The sequence below is a fragment of the Pseudophryne corroboree genome, chromosome 9 (genome assembly GCF_028390025.1).
Source record: "Pseudophryne corroboree isolate aPseCor3 chromosome 9, aPseCor3.hap2, whole genome shotgun sequence".
NCBI lineage: Eukaryota > Metazoa > Chordata > Amphibia > Anura > Myobatrachidae > Pseudophryne > Pseudophryne corroboree.
In genome coordinates, this window is record NC_086452.1 from 284857720 (window position 1) to 284879142 (window position 21423).

Genomic DNA, 21423 nt, shown 5'->3' on the forward strand with positions numbered 1-21423 from the left:
ATTATATTGATTTACTATTGTCCTAAGTCTGTATTTTCGCCTACAATTACTAGCACTACTTTGATGTTATGTTAAAAAATATAGCCATATGCAATACGTGAAAAAAAAAAGATCAAATTTATTACCCAAAAATTGGAAATCACTATTTATATTGGCTGACATTTGTATATATTTTGTCTATGAAGATACAGCCAATGTGCTACTTACTGTATGTGCCTTACTAAATATAGCACACTTATCTGTACTGCTGTATGTTCACCAATCTTTGGACCGATTATTATTTCTAAAACACAGCCCTTTGGCAACTTGAAATAACTGATTGGGATTCCATTTTCTGTCTAATGATTGGTAAATGTTTGCATAGTCTGTGAACTCAAGACGGGACACCTAAACCCCCTTTTGTTGATGCATATCAATAAAATGTAATATTTTTAATAAATTATAAATCAAGTGCCCCCTAAAAAAAAGTGTCTTCTTATCTGTCCTCCGTTACCACTGTAATATTCTGACTCGTGGGAGCACCATTGTCCCACTGCTATACTGAAGAGTGGTACTTTTACCACTTATTAAGTCACTCCTCTAATTATAGGAGTTTTATTCTTTGAGACTAATGAATGTTAAAACACTAACATACAACACCAGAGGGCGCTATATCTCATTCTTATTCTATATATCTATTAAAGCCAGTTCTGAACAGCTGGACACCTAGAGATTCGGCAGGCGCCCTGTATTAAAGGGGGAGTGTACGGATTTTTCTCCGAAGTGAACCCTAACGGTACTATACACAGCAACAGCGTTGAGGAAGAAGGGGCACAGCGCCATATACTACCCTTTTTACTGAAAGGCGAAGAAAAAATTGGTAGATCTATATTCTTCTGTAGAAAGTTTTAAGTGGGCCTGACTGCTTTCATATCTGAGAATTTGAATACGAAGATCCTGTTTTTGGCAAGTATTTAAGCTAAGACATGCACATGGACATTTTTTACGATTTTATTAGAAAAATGGATTAGAAATAAGATAAAAAGATATGCTATGCTTATCACATAGACTTGCTTGCAGTTTGTTTTTCTTGCTTATTTTCTGTCCTGCTTTAAGCTGCAGTTTTGTAATTTTCTGTCCTGCTTTAAGCTGCAGTTTTGTAATTTTCTGTCCTGCTTTAAGCTGCAGTTTTGTAATTTTCTGTCCTGCTTTAAGCTGCAGTTTTGTAATTTTTATTTTTTATATTATACATCAAGTGTATGGGGAAGTCTAAATATGTACACTTCCAATGTTTTGAGATACATAAAAAAAAAAGTATAAAGAATTGAAAAAAAATTGTATCAAGAAATGTCTACAGAATACAAAAAAATAATAATAATAATAATAATAAAAATGCAGAAAATAGGCATGTCCTGATACAAAAATGGCCTTGCAACTATGCACAATCTTTGACTGGTTAACTAAAATTAATAAAAGTGTATCTAGACTAAATTTGCTACTTTTGCCAACAGAATCACAAAGTTGCTCCTTTAATTAACACATTTAAAATTTGAACACTATTGTAATACAAATACTTTTCCAATACACAATACAGAATTTATAAGGGACTCAAGCCATTTACATAAAGCTTTCACTGCAAATATTATTTCCCTCAAACCAATAGTAATTTACTTCTGTGAAATGCATCAAAAAGCTGTAATTAGAATAAAAATCTAAGTGTAATATTTCCATTCTCTCTCAGAATGGAAACCAAACAGATACTTCTCTAAACTCTTTTCCATACTGAAGATATTAAGGGCCTAATTCAGACCTGATCGCTGTTGTGCAAAATCGTACAGCGGCTGTTTATCGAACGACTGTGCATGCGTTTGGATAGTAATACGCAGGCACGAGTCCAAACTACAAAAACATCCTGTGTCTTTTTTGATCGCTAGGCAAACACATGTTGACAGGACGCGGACGTTTAGGGGTGGTAACGCCATTTTCTGGTCATTTCAAGAAAAACGCAGGCATTCCCAAGCGTTTTCAGGGCGGGTGTGTGACGTCAGCTCTAGCCCGATCAACCTGTTACTTTCGAACTGTAGGATTAAGTCCTAGGCTATGCACAGACTGGAAAAAACATTCGATGGTGAGTTGCGAACGGATTTGCAGCTGGCCAGCGTTTTACTCGGTCTGGGCGGCAACTATCCGATTGCAAACTTCTGCAAATTTGGTATGAATTAGGCACTAAGTTGTACAAATTTTTGTGATGACAACTTTAAATGACAGAAAGGGACCCATCATTTTAAACCCTAATTGTAATGTAGACAGAGGTGTCCCATGCTGAAGATTGATCATTTAAGCACAATGAGGTCTATAAATGGTAGTGGGGAACAAAAAGTAGAGATCTATTGTCCTTAAAATTAGGTAAACTAATCACAATTTTGCCCCCAGCTTAGACCAATATGTGTGATATTTGTTTTATTATTTTTAATATGTTTTAGATAGACTATACATTTCATTTACAAATATTAATGGCAGACAACAGCCAAATTTAGTTTCATCCACTATTAATAAAGAATTCCCTCCATAAAGAGTTATTAAAAAAAAAGTTAAATATGAATAATACAAGAGAAAAGGATTTAGTAAAGATGTTAAATGTGTTGCATTAACGGTTGGAATAATTTTTCTAGTAATGTTCAAGAAATCTAAAATGCCATAATACAATTACCAAATGTCTTTTTTAAAGACCACATAATATTGTTAAGGTCAAGTTGCACCAAATTAAAAACTTTTAAAAGAATGCATTTCCTATTTTCAAATGTTAAATCCAACGGACATATTATAATGGGTTAAAGGGGTTGAGTAATGTTCATGTCAACTTGAAAAAATATTTATTTATATATTTTATAATTACACTGCCTTATTTTCTCTGTAACAGAGGACATTTATTATATTGCCTATAAAAAATAAAATAAAAATAAAAACCCATACAAACACCTAACAGTAAACCATGCCTTATATATAGGATACAGGATTTGCAAACAAAACACACAGATACTGAGTATGTGCCATGCTATAAAATGAGCATGGCTGACTATAGTAACACAATCGAGGCACACTGCTAAGCTACTGTACTTTGCATTATATGAATCAATGTATGGCAATTATTAAAAGTTACGTTTCAAAGCAATTTGCAAGCTACAAGTTGAAGCACTATACTGTAGATACAATAGTACATGTACAGATAGTTTAAATACCTTCTCTAAAAACAATTAAGACTATCAAATCTACATGAGTTATTTGTGTAAGAAGCAGCTTGTTGCTAATGTGTTCAGAATATGATGCATGTATACACAAAAATATTTTACAGAAAAACAAACAAGTCTGGTTTTTTTTTTGTTTTTTTACTTATGAACAAATTTACGTGGAAATATTTAATATATTTTAGTTATTTTCCAAGACTTGCGGCTTTTTATTTTTTTAACTATCAGCGCTTGAAGTGATTAAAGTCTTGTGTGTCTTCATGTGAATGTTAAGCTGAATGTTAGCATAGTTTAGTTTACTGCCACACTAGGGATTACAGTAATAAGTCAGTTTAGTGTTTATAGAGTACACAAATTTAAAATAAATTCATTTTCAGCACATTTCAGACAACCTTCACTACAAACCAAAGCATGTGTAAAAACCACCATGTGAAGCTCAAACTCTTAAATCAATACAATTACATATAGTATAACAGGGAATACAAAGTTTTACTGAGGTGAGTCAAGAAATGTCTGAAACCATGAAAATTGTATTTGTTATTTTAAGATTGTATACCTTTAACAGTGAAATGTCAATTTTAGCTTAAATTTATACGGTTATTGTTTGTACACTTTTGGTTAACGGTCAGTTTCATACCAGCCCTCATCTACAGTAATCATAAACTTATTAAACTTTAGCAAGAGAATTAAGGAAAACCATGAATTGGCACAGTTCCTAAAAATGAATGTGTATTGATATAAATACATTTATATAGTAGATAAAAACCTAAATTTATTAAGGGTTGAGCTTAATCATGCTTGAAACAAATAAAATAATAGTTTGGGTAACCAAATTTGACCTCCGTGTTAAACTTCCCGAGGCTTAATTTAGCCAAATTTGATGTGATATGGAGGTAGAGCTGAATGGGCAGATTTTGCACCTTGTATGGCCAAAAAACAATATGGCCAAAAAACAATATAAACAGAATGGCCAAAAAAACCCAGATAGATTAGATATAGGAAATGGGAAAAAATCATTTGGAATAATAATTTTGGAAAATGAGACAGAGAATGACTATCGACCTTGTGTACACAGTGGTCCATCCAACTGGACACTGCCTGAACTCAGTCAATGGGTGTCCATAAACTGTTTAAGGATGCTGTTGCTTAGGACTCAAGTAAAGCATCAGGATCAGCCTGCGTGTCTGAAGGAATGACATAATTAGTAAAACTGGCAAAAAGTTTATTACGAAGCAATGCTAACAATTTAGTGTTGATAAAGCATTTTATGTAAGTCAACATTTTTGTATGCAGCTGTTAATACTAGTGTTTCTCCTTCAAACACAGTAAGTTTATATTCTGAAAAAAAAAACCTCCACCACACATGCTCATGCATAATGCAATCTGACTGGATCATTTCATTTGAATAAAAAAAACAAACAAAAAAAAAAACGAATTCATTCTATTTGACCAAACATAAGTGAAGGACCTAAATATCATACCATAAAATCGTTTTTCAAATCATATAATATAATTACAATTCACGGAAACTTAATTATATGTCTAGTGCTACTATAAATCAAATATTAACTTTAACATTACATACACTACTAAGGAGTTTAAAAGCAAAGTAACCAATGTGATTTCTGGATAGGGTCCCTTTAAGCAAATACTGTATCTACATTTGTGAAATCAAGTTTGTGACTTTTCTATTTCATGCAAAACAAAAAAACTTACATGTGTGCACTGCAGTTTTACAAACCCAGCTCTTGGAAAATCAGCAAATATGAGGTATCACTTTAGTTTGAATACACTGCAGCAATATTTCTAATTCATGGATGTATTTAAAATACCATGGTGCACTTATTGCTATATAAACATTCAGAAGTGTACACAAAAAAAAAAAAATCTTCTTCGCTTTCAAAATATAACTTCCTTTAAATTATTATTTTGGAGGGTTTTTTTTTTAAAACAAAATCCTCAATTGAAACTTAATTTTTTCCTTTAATAATTGTAAAACCTTAGACAGAAATCTACTACTACCAGAACGCAGGCCCCTAACAAGTAATGATCAGTAAAGCTTGAAAATAAATAAAACCGTTTAATTTAATGCAATATTGTACTACATGAAACAACTATACATTTCAAGGTACATGACAAACACTTTAATGACAGTTTCCCTTTAAAAACATTAAGTAAACGGAAATTTATTAGAGTAGAAGATAAAATATAGCAATAAAAACAAATGGCAGAATGATCTTTAGAGCAGACTGACCATTTTTGGTAAAGCCTAATTCCAGAAGTTAAACAAAGTTTTAATAGTTATCACCTGTGATCTAGTCTACTGAGCCACCTGATTCAGCTGGTTCCTCTAGTTCTACAGCAGTCTGCAGTAGATAGAGCATTCCCGTAATCTAGTACACAGACATCACTGGACTAGCTCAATATGGTGGATTCCTGCCAAACAGATATTACCTGTTTAACTTGTCCTACTCCACCCAAAACTGTATTGAGGGGTACTATCCATTAAGGAGAAAAGTTACTGAAAACCAGAAAAAGTTATTTTGGAAAGGCGTATTGGGATAGTTAATATTCACTAAATTATTGGATGGAGGAGGCACTCTGTAATTATATTATAGTATGACACACTAGATTATATTGGAACACTAACAAATTACCGTTTTCCTGGTAGATTAGGGTCCCCACCCCAAGAAAATGTCTGAGAGGAGGACACATTTTATGTACGCCTCAATTTTAATAAAAGCAATTTTGTCAAAATTATTTGTCTAGAGACAAAACATTTGTGCTCAAGCGGGAATCAAGATGAGAATATCAATAAAAACAGGACCACATTGCTCTAAGTAAACACTAAAGATTATACAAAGATCTGCAGCAGTGAAAACAGACTAGCACAGGGTTGAAGAGTAAGAATACTTCACACATTTGCAGTGCCTGTGCTTTTCATGATGTAAATTGCCGTAATAAATAGAACTGTATAAAATGAAAATTACATAGCAGAATGCCTCTTCACCAGCTCTGAGTGAACTAAAGTCATTAACAAACCTAAAGCTCATTTTCCTTTAGAATGTTTAGTAAATTTTTTCCTGTGTATCATTTAGTTTTCATACTTTAGCAAATGTCCACCACGGAGGCTGTACAAATGTTTAGATTGAAAAGCACACATACTGTACAATCTTATGCTTGTGACACCACCTGCTGGTATCCCCAGTGCATTGAAAACAATGAACTTTTGAAGTCTGAATGCAGTTAATAACTGCATGCAAATGTTACCCTATCATAGCCAATTTACAGTAAAATGTGCAATGAAAAACATAAAAAAGAAATCTAATACATTTTCCATTGTCATATTGAACGCAATATGCACAAGGTTGAATCAAGAAACCTTGACACTTGTGTCAAACAAAGTTTGCTCAGTGCATAAAATGTCACCTCTTGCTTCTTTTCACATACCAAATGAAACAAAACCCAAGACTAACCAAGTCACATTAATTTGATTCATCTAGTACTATTACAATTTGTTTGTTGGGCAAATAAGCATTCAAAAGATATCCAGTGGCAACAACTGGCAATGTCCTGAGAAAATGCAGACACATGGGAGCCCTAATTATGATTGTGATACAGTATGCAATGAAAAATTCAGATACGACATAACTGCACCCATGTCCCACATTCTTAGGGACTATGACTATAATACAGTGTACAATGGTAAGACACTGGTTCCACTGCAGTGTGATACTATATAATTAAGTAGTAAATTATACATTTACACCACAATTTATAATATCACTTATAGGAAGACAATGACAATCCACTTTTGTGGAAAGTTAAATTTTTTTACCTGACTGATCAATGAATAGCTGCAATATTGTCCAGAGCAACAACAGGATGCCCCCTACCAGAATAATTCCTCATATTCCCTTTCATAGGGATGTAATTGCTATATTAATCCCTTAAATTTCAAGGATTTAGAACTATAGCATTATAAATTAATGGAGATTATTACAGCTCCTTAAAATACAAAACAATGTTGCCGTTACCCTCTGGCTTTGAAGGTGTTAAGCAACTTACACAGTAAATAGCCCAATATCAACACTAAAAGGTGATTTTGAATGTGCAGGTGAATGTCTGGCTAAAATATACAATGTCATATGGTGCAGCTTATTACTGTGCTAGCTGCCATTCTGAGGTTGGGTCCTTTCTCGAGGACGGATATTGTGACCAGCACGAAAGGACAATATGGAAACGGGTACATACAGCGATGAGGCCATTCTATAACTCTAGTCACTGTACCAAATAAGCAAAACTTTTTTTTTTTAAATCTAAAACAGTATAATAAAGGACACAGAAATAAAATATTCCTCAGGTACAGTCATTTAAACCTGGTTCCAGTAATGGCTAACATGCTAAATTTTTTATCCTGCATATATTATTTTGGCTTGAGACAAAAAAATAGATACTTATAATATATATAGAACCCATATTCTAATTTGTAAAAACTGCATTCATGACCATCATCTTTCTCTTTCTCCAGCACACAATCTTCCCCATAAGCAGAATGAAGTTCTCCTTGTTATTGAAGAAATGCAAAAGCTGGGAAAATGGCATGGAATCCCAAAATAATGTAGGTAGTAAACATGCCAATTCCATATGGCAACATTTTGGCCTCATGCTAATATTTCCTCTAATTTTACTAAATTTTCTGAAATGTCTAAGAACACAAAAGTAAAAAAATAAATAAAATAAAAAATACACCATCCTTCATTACCAGAGGCTTTTAGTTTAAGGAAATTGTAATTAAAAAGAAACTAATCATTACTCCACTTTCTTGTCATCTTTCATCGTTTTCGGCTATCCTATTTTCTTTTTCCCAAGTTTAGAAATAATAATAGGAAAAAAAAGCTCACAGCACAAAAAGTTATGTAAATATTATATATACACGCACTTTTACCACAGTTTAAAAAAAACACAATCTTTGGAACAAAATGAGTGCACCCCTTAAAAAACAAAAACTAAATGCAGAAATAAAAATTGCAGAGTTGAAAAGAAAGCTGAGGTATAAAAAAAAATGTCCTTTTTTGTTTGTTTTGTACATATTTCAGTTGTATTCATCCATCCATCTTGCACTGCCAGAAAATTCCTGTAGGAGTTTTTCTTTTTAAGTATCGCAAAAGCTGGGCCTCGCAAACTTTGATAGTGTAGGGAAAGGGATACAGGCAAATGGGGAGAAGGGCAGTTTTGTCCAAGTTTAATAAGGAACAATAGGTTTACGTCACTTCAGTACGGAGCAAATCGGCTGTAACCGCCTCTGTATAAACTCGCCTGAAAAGTAAACAAGAGCGTTAATTTTACAGTTTCATACACACAAACTTTTTAGAAGAGGTACTTGAGCAGTTTCAGTTTATCTTGCATGCATATCAGTAGGAATGCCAGCCTAAATAAAAGAAAGCAACTCCATTTAAAGTTTTACAGCAGTGGAGATGACAGTAATGAGAATGACTAAAAATGTTCAATCCTATATACAGGCCAAAACAAGATAGGTACACAGATCTAATACACACTGCATATATTTATAAATGTGCAAACAGAGTAAACATGCTATATGTACCTAAAAGAATACACATATCATCATAAGATTGCCACTCCACAAAAGCAATAGCATTTGACCCAGTATAAACAATACTGTTATACATTGGCTGTTATACTGTACATTGGCACAGCTTACACACATCAACCCATTCACAGGTATGCCTTGCCCAATATACACATATATTACAGATCACACACAAGTCCAGATCAAGCAAACACCCTTTGTTCCACTGTATAGTGTTTTAATAAAATGTGTTCTTCCAGACTTTTCCACAAAAGACTGTTTTAATTAAAAAAAAAATGAAAAATTTAAATTTGCATTCTAACACGTAGATAATTTTAAACATTAGATATTTGGTAACTATGTTGTCCTAAAATAATTTCCCCAATCATGGGCCCACAACAGCAGAAGGTACTGCCACCATTACTATGTTAAATTACATTGCTGAGGCTCATTTCAGCACATCCATAACTTACCAAAGTCTTCCTCACTTCAGTTGAATCAGCAATTACGAACCACCAATTCAGTTTATATACTCGCAAATACAGCAAATTAAACATTTTCTTTGCGTCAATTAAACGGAGAATGCATCTTCAACCAAACTTGTTAACCTTGTTAAATTATCTTGAAGACATTGGGCTAAATGGAATAGTGTGAGTTCTAAAAAAAAGTGTGAGTTTAGTGCAAAACTAACACTTTTTTTTTTAGAGCTTGCACATGTGAAGGGGCACGAGAACATGCAAACTTCCCCATTCCCGCAACTTGCATATCCAAAAACTCACTTTATTTTATTTAACTTGCCTAAAAAAAAAGGCCAGTTTCTGATAGCCAAGTTTGGCAAAAGCCTGCACAGACCAGTTAGATCGGTGCAGGCTTCTGTTTGAAAAAAGTGCTGAAAGGGTTACAAACAGAAAGAAAACGGAGTGGAGTCCCATACAAAAGCATAACCGGTCCCGGGCTCCTTCAGCCGGTCCTGGTTCTAAAAATACAGGGGCTGTAGGTTCTAAGTTGATAACATTCAGTTACAGTTTGAAAAAAAAAAAAAAAAAAAAAAAGATACCCCTTTCAGACCACTATGTTGTGTCGCACCCAGGATTTTTACACTTGTCCTTCCCGGCTACGACCACTTTCAGACTGGTGGCCCAACCCAGTTTATTGATGTGTTAGTGACATCACCGCTGATGCGTGTTGATGAGGTGCTTGGAGATGAGATGATCTCCAAACTTCACCTCTTATACAGTGAACAGGTGCCAGGTCGCAGCGACCTGGTTAAACCCCATGTTCAACTATGCTCGCTACCCAGGTTGAAATACCAGGTCGCTCGTGCAATAACAATATTTCTGGCAGTCTGAAAGCAGTATAATATTGTCTTTTAATGAGGACTACAGGTCCTTGCAAGCCTCCCCTACATGCCACACATATAGTACTCACCTTGTCCCTGGTGCCCTTCGCGTCCACTTGTCCATGTAGAATCCCTGATTGCTGTAAAAATACAATCCATACTCGCCTATCCCTGGCATAGATCACATCTTCTTTGGTCCTTGTAGGCATCCAAGGTGTTAAAAACAAACCAACCAAAACACTAGATCCAAGCCGGACACGAGGAGCTCTATGTGTATACACATAGCCCTCCTCTACGCAAATTCCAGGACCCATGTGAGTCCTTTCATTAGGAGAGCCACGGCCAATCAGCAGCCGCTTCTGTAGGAGCAGCCAGACTTTCAATCATCACTTCCCCCATTAACTTCAATGGTGGGAACTGCTTGGTTATTAGAGGTCATCCTAGTGGTTCCCACCATTGAAGTTAAATGTGGGAAGTGTTGATTGCCTGTGAGCAGTAAGACTGTCAATCAGCGTGCCAGCCCAATAGAAGCAGCTGCTGACTGGCTGGAAATTCTCCTAATGACAAAATACATGTGGTTCCTGGCATTCGCATAGAGGAGGCATGGATCGGGTGTTTGTTTTTAACCCCTTGAAAGCTTACATGGACCGAAGAGGACATGATCTACACCCAGGGATAGGGGGGTGTGGATCTTTTATTTTTTTTTTATTTTTTTTACAGCAATCAGGGATTCTATATGGACAAGTGGACGCAAACGGCCCCAGGGAGAGTGAGTATGTGTGAGAGCGTATTTATTAAGTATTTGTTAGAGTTTTATCAAGGTGTGTGTGTGGTCTTTTCTTTTATATTTTTTACAAAAGGACTACAGGTAGCAGTGGGCCCTTAATGTCCCACATGCTGGTACTTATAGTTCTCCAAGTAACGGCAACCGGGAGAAGCTATAATGTTATTTTCGAACTAAACCAATGCTGATGACTTAGCACCAACAGCACAGGGGTGCCGGGGACAGGCCTTAGTTGACCCACTTCCCCAGGAAACCCGAGCCTGGGCTGACTAGTTAGGGTGCAGAATGATTCAGCCACGGACCCCGTCAAGTGTGTTCTTTGGCTGACATTAACCCACTGCTAGCAGAGCATTGCGCAGGTTCTAAAATTATGGAGGACCACTATTTGTTTGGTTCCACGTATTTTTAGTCCAAGAGCATGGTGCTGGTGCTTAAAATACAGGGGAACCAAATATTTTTTTACCCTATATTTTTAGAACCAGGACTGGTTCAAAGGGCCCAGGCCTAGTTATGCATTTGTGGAGGACCCATACAGATTTTTTTCTAATTTTTAACTCTTTTTCCACCTTTTACACACAGAAGCAGCTTCTGTCAAACACGCACCTTGTAATAAAACTCGCATTACAAGGTGTGAGTTTACACACAAAAAAAACTTGCATGGACTTACATATGTAATAGCCTTGAATTCCGTATTTCGTAGGCCATTGCATTTGTGATCTGCGGCACAAACTCGCACCTTCAAACAGTGCAAAAAGGTGCAAGTTTGCTTCCGCACAAAAATTTGCTCACTACTATAGTACATCTGGCCTATACTTTTTTTTTTTAAATTGAATACAATTTATTTCAATATATATTTTTTTGATTATAGGGAAAATACCTTATACATCCCATTTGACATGTCTGTATGAACTGTTTATTGAAGAGAGAGTTTCACTAATCGTATAGAAAAAAAGTAGTAATACTTTCTTTGCAGATTGCATTACTGGGGTATTAGATCCACAAATTAGCGTCCGCTCTAATTTTATCTAAAAAAAAAACTGCCCATATTAAATAGGTCAGAACCCCTTCCGACAGAAATCTGTCAGCAGCTGCAGTCTTTCCGACAAGATGGCAGCTTCAGACAGCTATTGAATAAGGCCCTACATGGAGAACCAATCAATGGGGGGGGGGGGGGGGGATTCAAATGCTCACGCGTCTCTCATCACCCGTCTAAAGTGATGGGAGACAGAGGTCCGGTATTCAAATAGGCCATGTTATCGTGCTGATCACGTCCAGTATAGTCGGATTTTGCCGCGCAAAGCACCTAAACCAGACTAAACTAATGGGTGAAAAGACCCGTTTTGGCGCCCAAACGGGTCTCTTTATGCGCATTTCGGCTCGCTACCTCCAGGGGTAGCGAGCTGAAATAAACTTGTTGTCCCCATTGGCAGTAACAATAGAATACTGCCAACGGGCGTGTCCATGGCCGGGAGAGGGGAGATCACATTTGAATCCGGCCCAATGACTTTTAAAAATAAATTGTATGCAAGTTAAATAAACTCATTCTGTACTTATTTTCATAAAAATATAGGGCAATACCACTTGATTTTCTGTAACGATTTTTCCACAATTTAGAAGGCGGGCCTATTTAAAACAATTGAAGTATCTTTCCACATACATTTTACACTTAAGTTTATATGCCTGCACAAAAGTGGGAGCAGACGCTGTCTGTAGAATCTCATCCTCAAACACACCTGGAGGAATGTGCATTCCTCTAATGTAGTGAACTGGAAAAATGTTGGAGCAGATGTATTAACCTGGATAAGGTATAAAGAAGTGATAAACCAGTGATAAGTGCAGGGTGATAAATGCACCAGACAATCAGCTCTAATATGTAAATTAACAGTTAGGAGCTGATAGTCTGGTGCGTTTGTCACCTTGCACTTATCACTGGTTTATCACTTCCTTATGCCGTCTCAAGGATTAATACATCTGTCCCGTTTGTTAATTTTTAAATACAATTTTTATGAATCACTCAAAATGAAAGCTCTTATAGCATGTGATCCCATCATGATCCCTAAATAAAACAGTATGATCGATTTCTGAGATGTTTTTCAAACATTTTTAGATATTGTCTTTTTCAGAAAATCAAAATTAAGTTTTTGAAAATTGTAAAAAATAAATAAATGGAAACGTGTTATATAGCATATTAAAGCCCATAAAAAATGAGACCTTGCCTAACTCTCTTGAGTGGTTCTCAAACTGTGTGCCATGGCACCCTGGGGTGCCTTGAGTCACTTGCAAGGGTGCGCCTTGGATTGGTGGTCCAGGACCATTTCGTATTATTTATGGTCAGTGTAGTAGGCAAAACCAGTGCTTGTTGCTTTCAATCTTAAAATATGTAGACAAATAGAAGCAATTCTTGTCCCTCACCATACAATTGAACCTAAAGATGAGATATGAACACAATTTACTTAATGTAATGTCTTTCTAAATGTATCAATAAGAAACTTTTGGCCTAGGGGTGTCGTGAAAAAAATGTTAATACTCCAGGGTGCCGTGACTCAAAAAAGTTTGGGAACCACTGCTCCAGCTCAATGAGGTGAGCTGCAAATACAATTTAAAAAAAACGTTAATAGCCCATTTATTGTGAATAAATTGCAGCTTTAAAGGCATATAACTTCAAAACCGTTGAACATAGCCTAAAATGTGGGGGTATTCTTTACACCCATGGCAGCATTTATACCAAATTTCATCACAATCTGAAATTGTCAGTCTAAAAACGGTGTTGAGTTGGTGTGGAATAACCCACCAACAACCCAGGTTTCCAGCACGAACCAAAGCGAATGGTGTGTACACATGGCGAGATATTTTCATACGATATTGACTATATAGTCAAAATCGTAAGAAAAGTAAATGCAGATCGCAAGGTGAAAGTCACCTTGCGATCTCGATTCGATGCCGAAGCGCGGTCGGCATCGAAAGCCTAGATAGACTGTGCAGGCAAGTACATTTTGACTCTCTCTATAGAAGAGATAGTCAAAATTGACACTTAGCATAGGCCGAATCTCACCGTGTGTATGGGCCTTAAGACTCAGGAAACAGGCAATCCAGGTAGTAAGTAATATAACCGGCAGGTTTGTGTAGAGATGGTTGACTTTTATCAGGTGCATGGACAAATGGCAACACAGCCCCCTTGATACCAGAATAGATTGCAGCTGACATGCTGCACACACCTGCAGCAGAGATGCAAACAGAACACTACTCTGATAGCAGCACCTCTTGCAGCACAGAGGTACTGCAGGCCAGAAACAGGATAGCAGCATCTCTGGTAGTACAGAGTTACTGCAGACCAGACACAAATGGCAGTGATGTAACATTGTTATCTACAGCATCCACTTAAACCTTCTGTATTGCACTTTGCCTTGTATATTTGTACACTGCGATTTATCTCCTGATAAACAATAGATCATACATTAACCACTTTCCCCCCCAAAAAAGTGCTCAGAAATTGTTGTGTTTTTAATACTTAATAAAATGTAAAAAGTATTGTTAACATATCTCCTCATCTAAAGCTGCATCCAGTGGGATGACACTTTGCCAGCTGAAGCACTTCTGGCTCTGGTTGCATCACATGGGACGGCGCCAGTTAAGTGGCTAAACATTGAAACCATTAAAATGTTAAATGTTTTAGAATATTATTGCCTTAGATTTATAGGTTTATGTAGTTTAAAGCAATATATCCCTACATAAATTGATTAACACAACTTGATAAGCTAAAACAGGTATACACACACAAATATGGGATTGGTATATTTTGTAGACAGTTACCTTTACTACAGTACATAACTACTTTATGTTGTCATCATTATGCTGGTCAACATGTGCTATGTCAACACTGACAAAAGTTAGACAATTTTAACCCTAACCTTTCTATTGTCGACAATTTGACCATGTAGACCTGTTATATATCAACATATTTAGTGTGCTGACAGTTTGCATATGTCAGCATTTTAAACATTACCGACAGCATAACATGCGACAGTCTGGTGTTAACTTTTTGACGATTGACATTGTAAGTGTTGACATGCTGACTACATCCCTAGAAATTCTCGTACTTTGGGCTCAAGTTTACAGGACAGGTCTGCCATGCATAGTGTGAGGCCCCCATCTCAGTAATCTTTAAAAACAAACTAAGAAGCTTATGTAATAGCCTGCAAGATGCAGCCTGTTTGGGAATTCCAGTGGATATGCCCATATTCTTAGAATGACAATCATTTTCAAGGCTATGCATGCAATAAGTGGTAGAATGTATCAAATGCAATATGTGATTTGCCCTGAAGATGAAGTGCTTTGAGAGACATTGGGAGAAAGTACTATTATCAGTGTACTTCGAACAAAAGCATTAGTGTAGCCTATATCGGTTTCTGCGCTCCTGAGGCAGTCCTTCATACAAAAACAAAATGAGTTATAGGCTTGACGATTTTGGCTACATACAGAATTATCCTCTTTTCCTATTCTTTATTAAGTTATTTTTGTAGCGTTCACATATATTCCACAGTGCTTTACAGAGGAAATTTGGCCATTCAGATGTCCCAGTAGAGTTTACAATATATACACACATTTTTGTCAGAATACAGTTAATCCAGAGGTTCTCAAGCGCAGTCCTCATGGCACCCTAATTGTCAAGGTTATCGGTATATCCATTAATTAAGTCACTTGTGGCCAAGCAGGGGTAAACTTAAAACCTGTACCGTTGGGGTGCCCTGAGGACCGCGTTTGAGAACCTCTGAATTAACTTACCAGTATGATTTTGTATTGTGGAAGGAAATCTGTACACCCATAGGAAACCCATGCAAACATGGGGAAGAGCATAGTATATGCCCACTGCAATCTTTCCTTATGACATATTTATCACAAAAAGTTTGGCGTTCAAAAGAAGGGTAAAAGACTACTTACAAACCTAGAACTTTGTGTGGCAACTACAGCAAAAATGAAAGGTTACATGGGCCTGGTTTACAGACCCAGCCTTTTTGCATGCACAAAGCAGACGAAATCTGTTTCACCATATTAATACTATTTGAGCAATAAAAACCCTATTTGGATATTTTTAGATCAGCTTGATAATATCTATATAGCAATGGCCATTTAAAAAGGATATTACATATGAGTATTAGTATACAGGTTGAGTATCCCATATCCAAATATTCCGAAATACGGAGTTTGAGTGAGAATGAGACAGTGAAACCTTTGTTTTCTGATGGCTCAATGTACACAAACTTTGTTTAATACACAAAGTTATTAAAAATATTGTATTAAATTACCTTCAGGCAGTGTGTATAAGGTGTATATGAAACATAACTGAATTGTGTGAATGTACACAAACTTTGTTTAATGCACAGTTATTAAAAACATTGGCTAAAATGTTCCTTTAGGCTGTGTGTATAAGGTGTATATGAAACAAATGCATTCTGTGCTTAGAATTAGGTCCCATCACCATGATATCTCAATATGTATGCAATTATTCCAAAATATACGGAAGAATCCAATATCCAAAATACTTCTGGTCCCAAGCATTTTGGATAAGGGATACTCAACCTGTATTATGTCATTTCTACACTTGTGTAAAACTCATGAGAAAAGGCAGCAGCTTTGATTACACATACAATATGACAAACCAGTATTTAATCTGTTTGTCGGACTGCTTGCTCTAACATTTGCTTGGGTCAGTTTATAAATTGAAGAGCTATACATGTTGCAACAGGCTTGGAAGAAAGCATGGACATGAGTATGGATCAAGAGGTGTTTATAATTTCCAGTCTTGAAAGGATTATGGTCTGCTTTCTTTGAAGTCCAAAATATAATGGTCGGCTAATTGGCTTCTGAAAAAAATGGACACTACTGTGGGTGTCTGATAGAAATTTGAACTGTAACCCTCAACTACTGCACTGTGGAATATTAATTATTCTTTCTTATAGTGCCATTCACAAGGACCTATCAGACAGATTTAGCCAAGCATATCCTATTGCAGGATTAGTTAGCTCACTGAGAGACCTGCTTTGATAAATGTTAATGTGCAACAGTTAACACTTAAGGGGCCCTACACAATGGGCGATTTTAATGAACAACGATATTATCGTTGGTTTTTTCAGCAACGATTTTTGTCTACACACTGGACGATGTCATGGCCAATTTGGACGATATGACAGTACATACATCTACATCGTCCAAATTGACTTGCATGTACAGTGCCTCGCTAAAGTGTTCACCCCTCTTTGCATTTTTCATGTTTTGTTGCTTCACAACCTGGAATTAAAATGGATTGTTTGAAGGTTTGCATCATTTCATTCACAGAACATGCCTACAACTTTGAAGATTTTTTTATTTTTATTGTGAAGCAAACAAAAAAGACAAAATAACAGAAACCTTCAGCGTGCATAACTATTCCCCCCCTAAAGTCAGTACTTTGTAGAGCCACCTTTTGTGGCAATTACAGCTGCAAGTCGCTTTGGATAAGTCTCTATGAGCTTGCCACATCTTGCCACTGGGATTTTTGCACATTCCTCAAGGCAAACCTGCTCCAGCTCCTTCATGTTGGATGGTTTCCGCTTGTGAACAGCAATCTTCAAGTCTGACCATAGATTCTCAATTGGTTTGAGATCTGGGCTTTGACTAGGCCATTCCAACACATTTAAACGTTTCCCCTTAAACCACTCGAGTGTTGCTTTAGCAGTATACTTCGGGTCATTGTCCTGCTGGAAGGTGAACCTCCCTCCCAGTCTCAAATGACAGGCAGAATGAAACAGGTTTTGCTCAAGAATATCCCGGTATTTAGCACCATCCATCTTTCCCTCGACTCAAAACAGTTTCCCAGTCCCTGATGCTGAAAAACATCCCCACAGTATGATGCTGCCACCACCACCATATTTCACTGTAGGGATGGTGTGCTTGGGGTGATGGGATGTGTTGGGTTTGCGCCAGACATAACGTTGACCTTGGTAGCCGAAAAGATTAACTTTAGTCTCATCTGACCAGAGCACCTTCCTCCATACATTTGGGGAGTCGTCCACATGCCTTTTAGCAAACTCATAACATGCTTTCTAATTTTGAACACTAAGTAATGGCTTTTTTCTGGCCACTCTTCCATAAAGCCCAGCTCTGTGGAGTGTACGGCTTATTGCGGTTACATGCGCAGATACACCAGTCTCTGCTGTGGAACTCTGCAGCTACTTCAGGGTTACCTTTGGTCTCTGTGCTGCCTCTCTGATTAATGCCCTCCTTGACCAGTCTGTGAGTTTTGGTAGCCAGCCCTCTCTTGGCAGGTTTGTTGTGGTACCATGTTCTTTCCATTTGAAGATGATGGATTTGATGGTGCTCCGGGGGATCATCAAAGATTTGGATATTTTTTTATAACCCAACCCTGACTTGTACTTCTCAACAACTTTGTCCCTGACTTGTTTGGAGAGCTCCTTGGTCTTCATGGTGTGATGCCTCTTGCTTAGTGGTGTTGCAGCCCCTGGGGCCTTTCAGAAAAGGTGTGTTTATACTGACAGATCACGTGACACTTAAGGGGGGTACACACAGAGAGATCAGTGTTTAAAATCTAAGCAATCTGACTAGATTGCTTAGATTTTAAGCATGGATCTGCCGTGTGTATGCCCCCCAGTTATAGCGATGCGCAGCACCGCGCATCGCTATCGCCGGTGCTAGATTGACCCTGCATGCAGGCTCAATCTAGCGGGTCGCTCACTTCACCATTGTGTGAAGTGAGCGCTTTCCCCCCCAGCACATCGCACTGTGCTGAGCGGGGGGAGAGATGTGTGCTGAGCGGCCTATGTTAAGATCGCTCAGCACACATCTCCCCCGTCAGTACCCCCCTTTAGACTGCACACAGGTGGACTTCATTTCACTAATTATGTGCCTTCTGAAGGTAACTGGTTGCACCAGAACTTTTGAGGGGCTTCATAACAAAGGGGGTGAATACATATGCACATGCCAATTTTCAGAATTTTGTTTATAAAAATTATTTTTATATACATTTTTCTCATTTCACTTCACCAAAAATTAAATTCCAGGTTGTGATGTAAAACAGGTAAAAAGCCAAGGGTGGTGAATACTTTAGCAAGGCACTGTATAAATGAGCATATATAAATGATGAACGACTGCGGGGACGCGCATCGTTCATGCACACACACTGAATGATATTAACGATTTATCGTTAATATCTATCATCGTTATCAAGTGTGTAGGGCCCTTAAGTAATGTTCAGCCTCTGTCAGTCTTTTAAAACCTGACTGTAATATTCAGTTATGACAGAAAGGGCAACAGGCAGCAAGACACCTGCATAAACACCTCCCAAATTGCCTTTCCGAAATTTGAGTTACTGGTTAGATGTCACACTTAATTTATGCAATTAGCAGCAACTGTGTAGGTTTCCTGTGAATAGATGGTGTGGAGGATCTTGCAGACCAAAGCAGGCCCCAGACATGGTAGACTGACAAGGGCAGGCGCACATCCATACACTGCAAGTTGTATGGAGGAGATCTGCATTTATTAACGATGGTCAGAAGGATTGGGCAAGTATAACCAAACAAACCAGACTGTTTGTAGGCTGTGAACAAGCATAGTCCATGTCCACACATTGGGCCTAATTCAGAGATGCATTCGCAGCTGCAAATGTGTACGCAGCGACTGTGTGAAAATATGCAAATGCCACAACTGTCCGATTTGTATTGAGACACTTACCAGCGGTCTGCAAGCCCCAGCACCTGTGTACAAAGATGCAGCGTCGGTCGCACATTAGTCGACTATCAAACTTCTGTAGTAGTAAGACACCAGAGCCAATGCAGCTGTGTGCGGCATCGCAAGCTGAGACACGCTCAGAAAAGTCACAACACGTCTGCGTTTTTGCTGCAACTCCACATTACCTTCCCCAAACGGTCCCCGACTGCCAATCACTTTTATAATAAATCCTTCTGCAAACGCCATTGTGGCACATGCACAGCGCGATAATCCCTCAACTGCATTAAAAGGGAGTTTGCAGATATCTCTGAATCATACCCTTTGAACTAAAGTAGTCCAGAACAGTTGTTCAATCAGCTGATCGCAACGATTAACATTCAATCTATGGCCAGCTTAACACGCTACAGCTTGTGGAGCTTCCTTGAGTAACAGTCATTTGTGAGGCTGTACTAACCACCCTTCTGAATAAACCAGTCCATTTGCTGGGATTTTTTTTTTTTTTTTTTATATCTAGACAGACACACACAGACATATTCACACACTTCTGCACAGAGCTATATTTACTGCTTTCATACATACCTCTGCAACAGTTTCATATAAATCAGTCCATAATGGTATAAATTTGTGCATTTTTTTTTTTACATCCACACACTTCTCTCTCTCTCTCAACACCTCGCAACAAAAATGCCCGAACCCCCCTGGCTATTTCATTTATACCATAAAACCTATTGCTTGACCTATATACTACATAAAACCTTTAAAAATAATCTATTTCCAGCAGGCATAGTTTGCTTGCTTAGCCACTTATCACTTCCCATGCAGTGAGTTAATATTAATTATAATAAGCCTCCTCTACTAGAGACCACAGCCAGTCAACTTACTGAAGGCTAACAATGTGGGAGGAGGAAGGTGAGACTACATGCTTCATTTTCTCACTGTGCAAGGAAATGAGGAGGTGGAACCAGTGAGCAGAAAAGCAGAGGGGATGTAAAGAAAGATTATAAAACATTACAAATTATACATGTGTGTGTTAAACACTCCATCCTCCAGTTACTGCAGTAATCTAGGATTCAAGAAAAGGTATAGTGAACAGATAGGAATACTCACATTTTAATATGTAAATAAAAAAAAAGTACAAATAACCTTAACATTAAACAATGTCAACGTGAAAGGCTATATTTATATTCATCAACCAATAAGATAAATTACAGTAATTTTTTTTCATTGCCAAAAGCGTAAAGAAAAAGAAAAAGCTAAGTAACCAAATAATTACTATTTTCCAGTCTTTCCATATTAAATTAATTTCATACAAACTGAAATATATATATATATATACATACACACACAGTACATATTTATATATACATACATAGGTCTCCACATGCAGTCACAATAGTCTAACAACTACAACACTGCACTTTCATTCACATTTTATAACTGATTGCGAGGTTCATACAGTCCTATTCAAGTAATAAATGGCTAATGTATTACAAAGGACCAGAATTTGAAAGGGTCTGACCAGTGCCTCTAAAGTACTTCGAGTAAATTAAGTAATAAAGGGTCCAAAACCTGCTGACAGTTAACTGGCCAATTAGCTCCTGGGGTAAATGTGACAACAAATGAGTGACAAAAAAAAAGCAAAAAAAAAAGCAGCAATTTTTATGGTTGCCATCATTATCCATATTTCCAAATATTGATTCTCATTGTAACACTCCCTTAGCTCTTAGTGACCACCTACCACCTTTCTCTAGGTTTTGAAAGAGGG

At 37.2% G+C, this 21423-nt stretch overlaps 1 protein-coding gene across 11 annotated transcripts in view; it reads right to left on the reverse strand.

Annotated features, from left to right (window-relative positions):
- The window catches only part of RBFOX2 (RNA binding fox-1 homolog 2), a 1097056-nt gene that overhangs the window by 4242 nt on the left and 1071391 nt on the right, over positions 1–21423 (reverse strand). For all 11 annotated transcript variants that reach the window (XM_063940332.1, XM_063940334.1, XM_063940327.1 and 8 more), the window contains one exon: positions 1–8543. This exon is cut by the window's left edge and continues 4242 nt beyond it. In XM_063940332.1, the coding sequence (XP_063796402.1) occupies positions 8499–8543 (45 nt within the window). In that variant the 3' untranslated portion in view covers positions 1–8498. The remainder of the gene's footprint in view (positions 8544–21423) is intronic.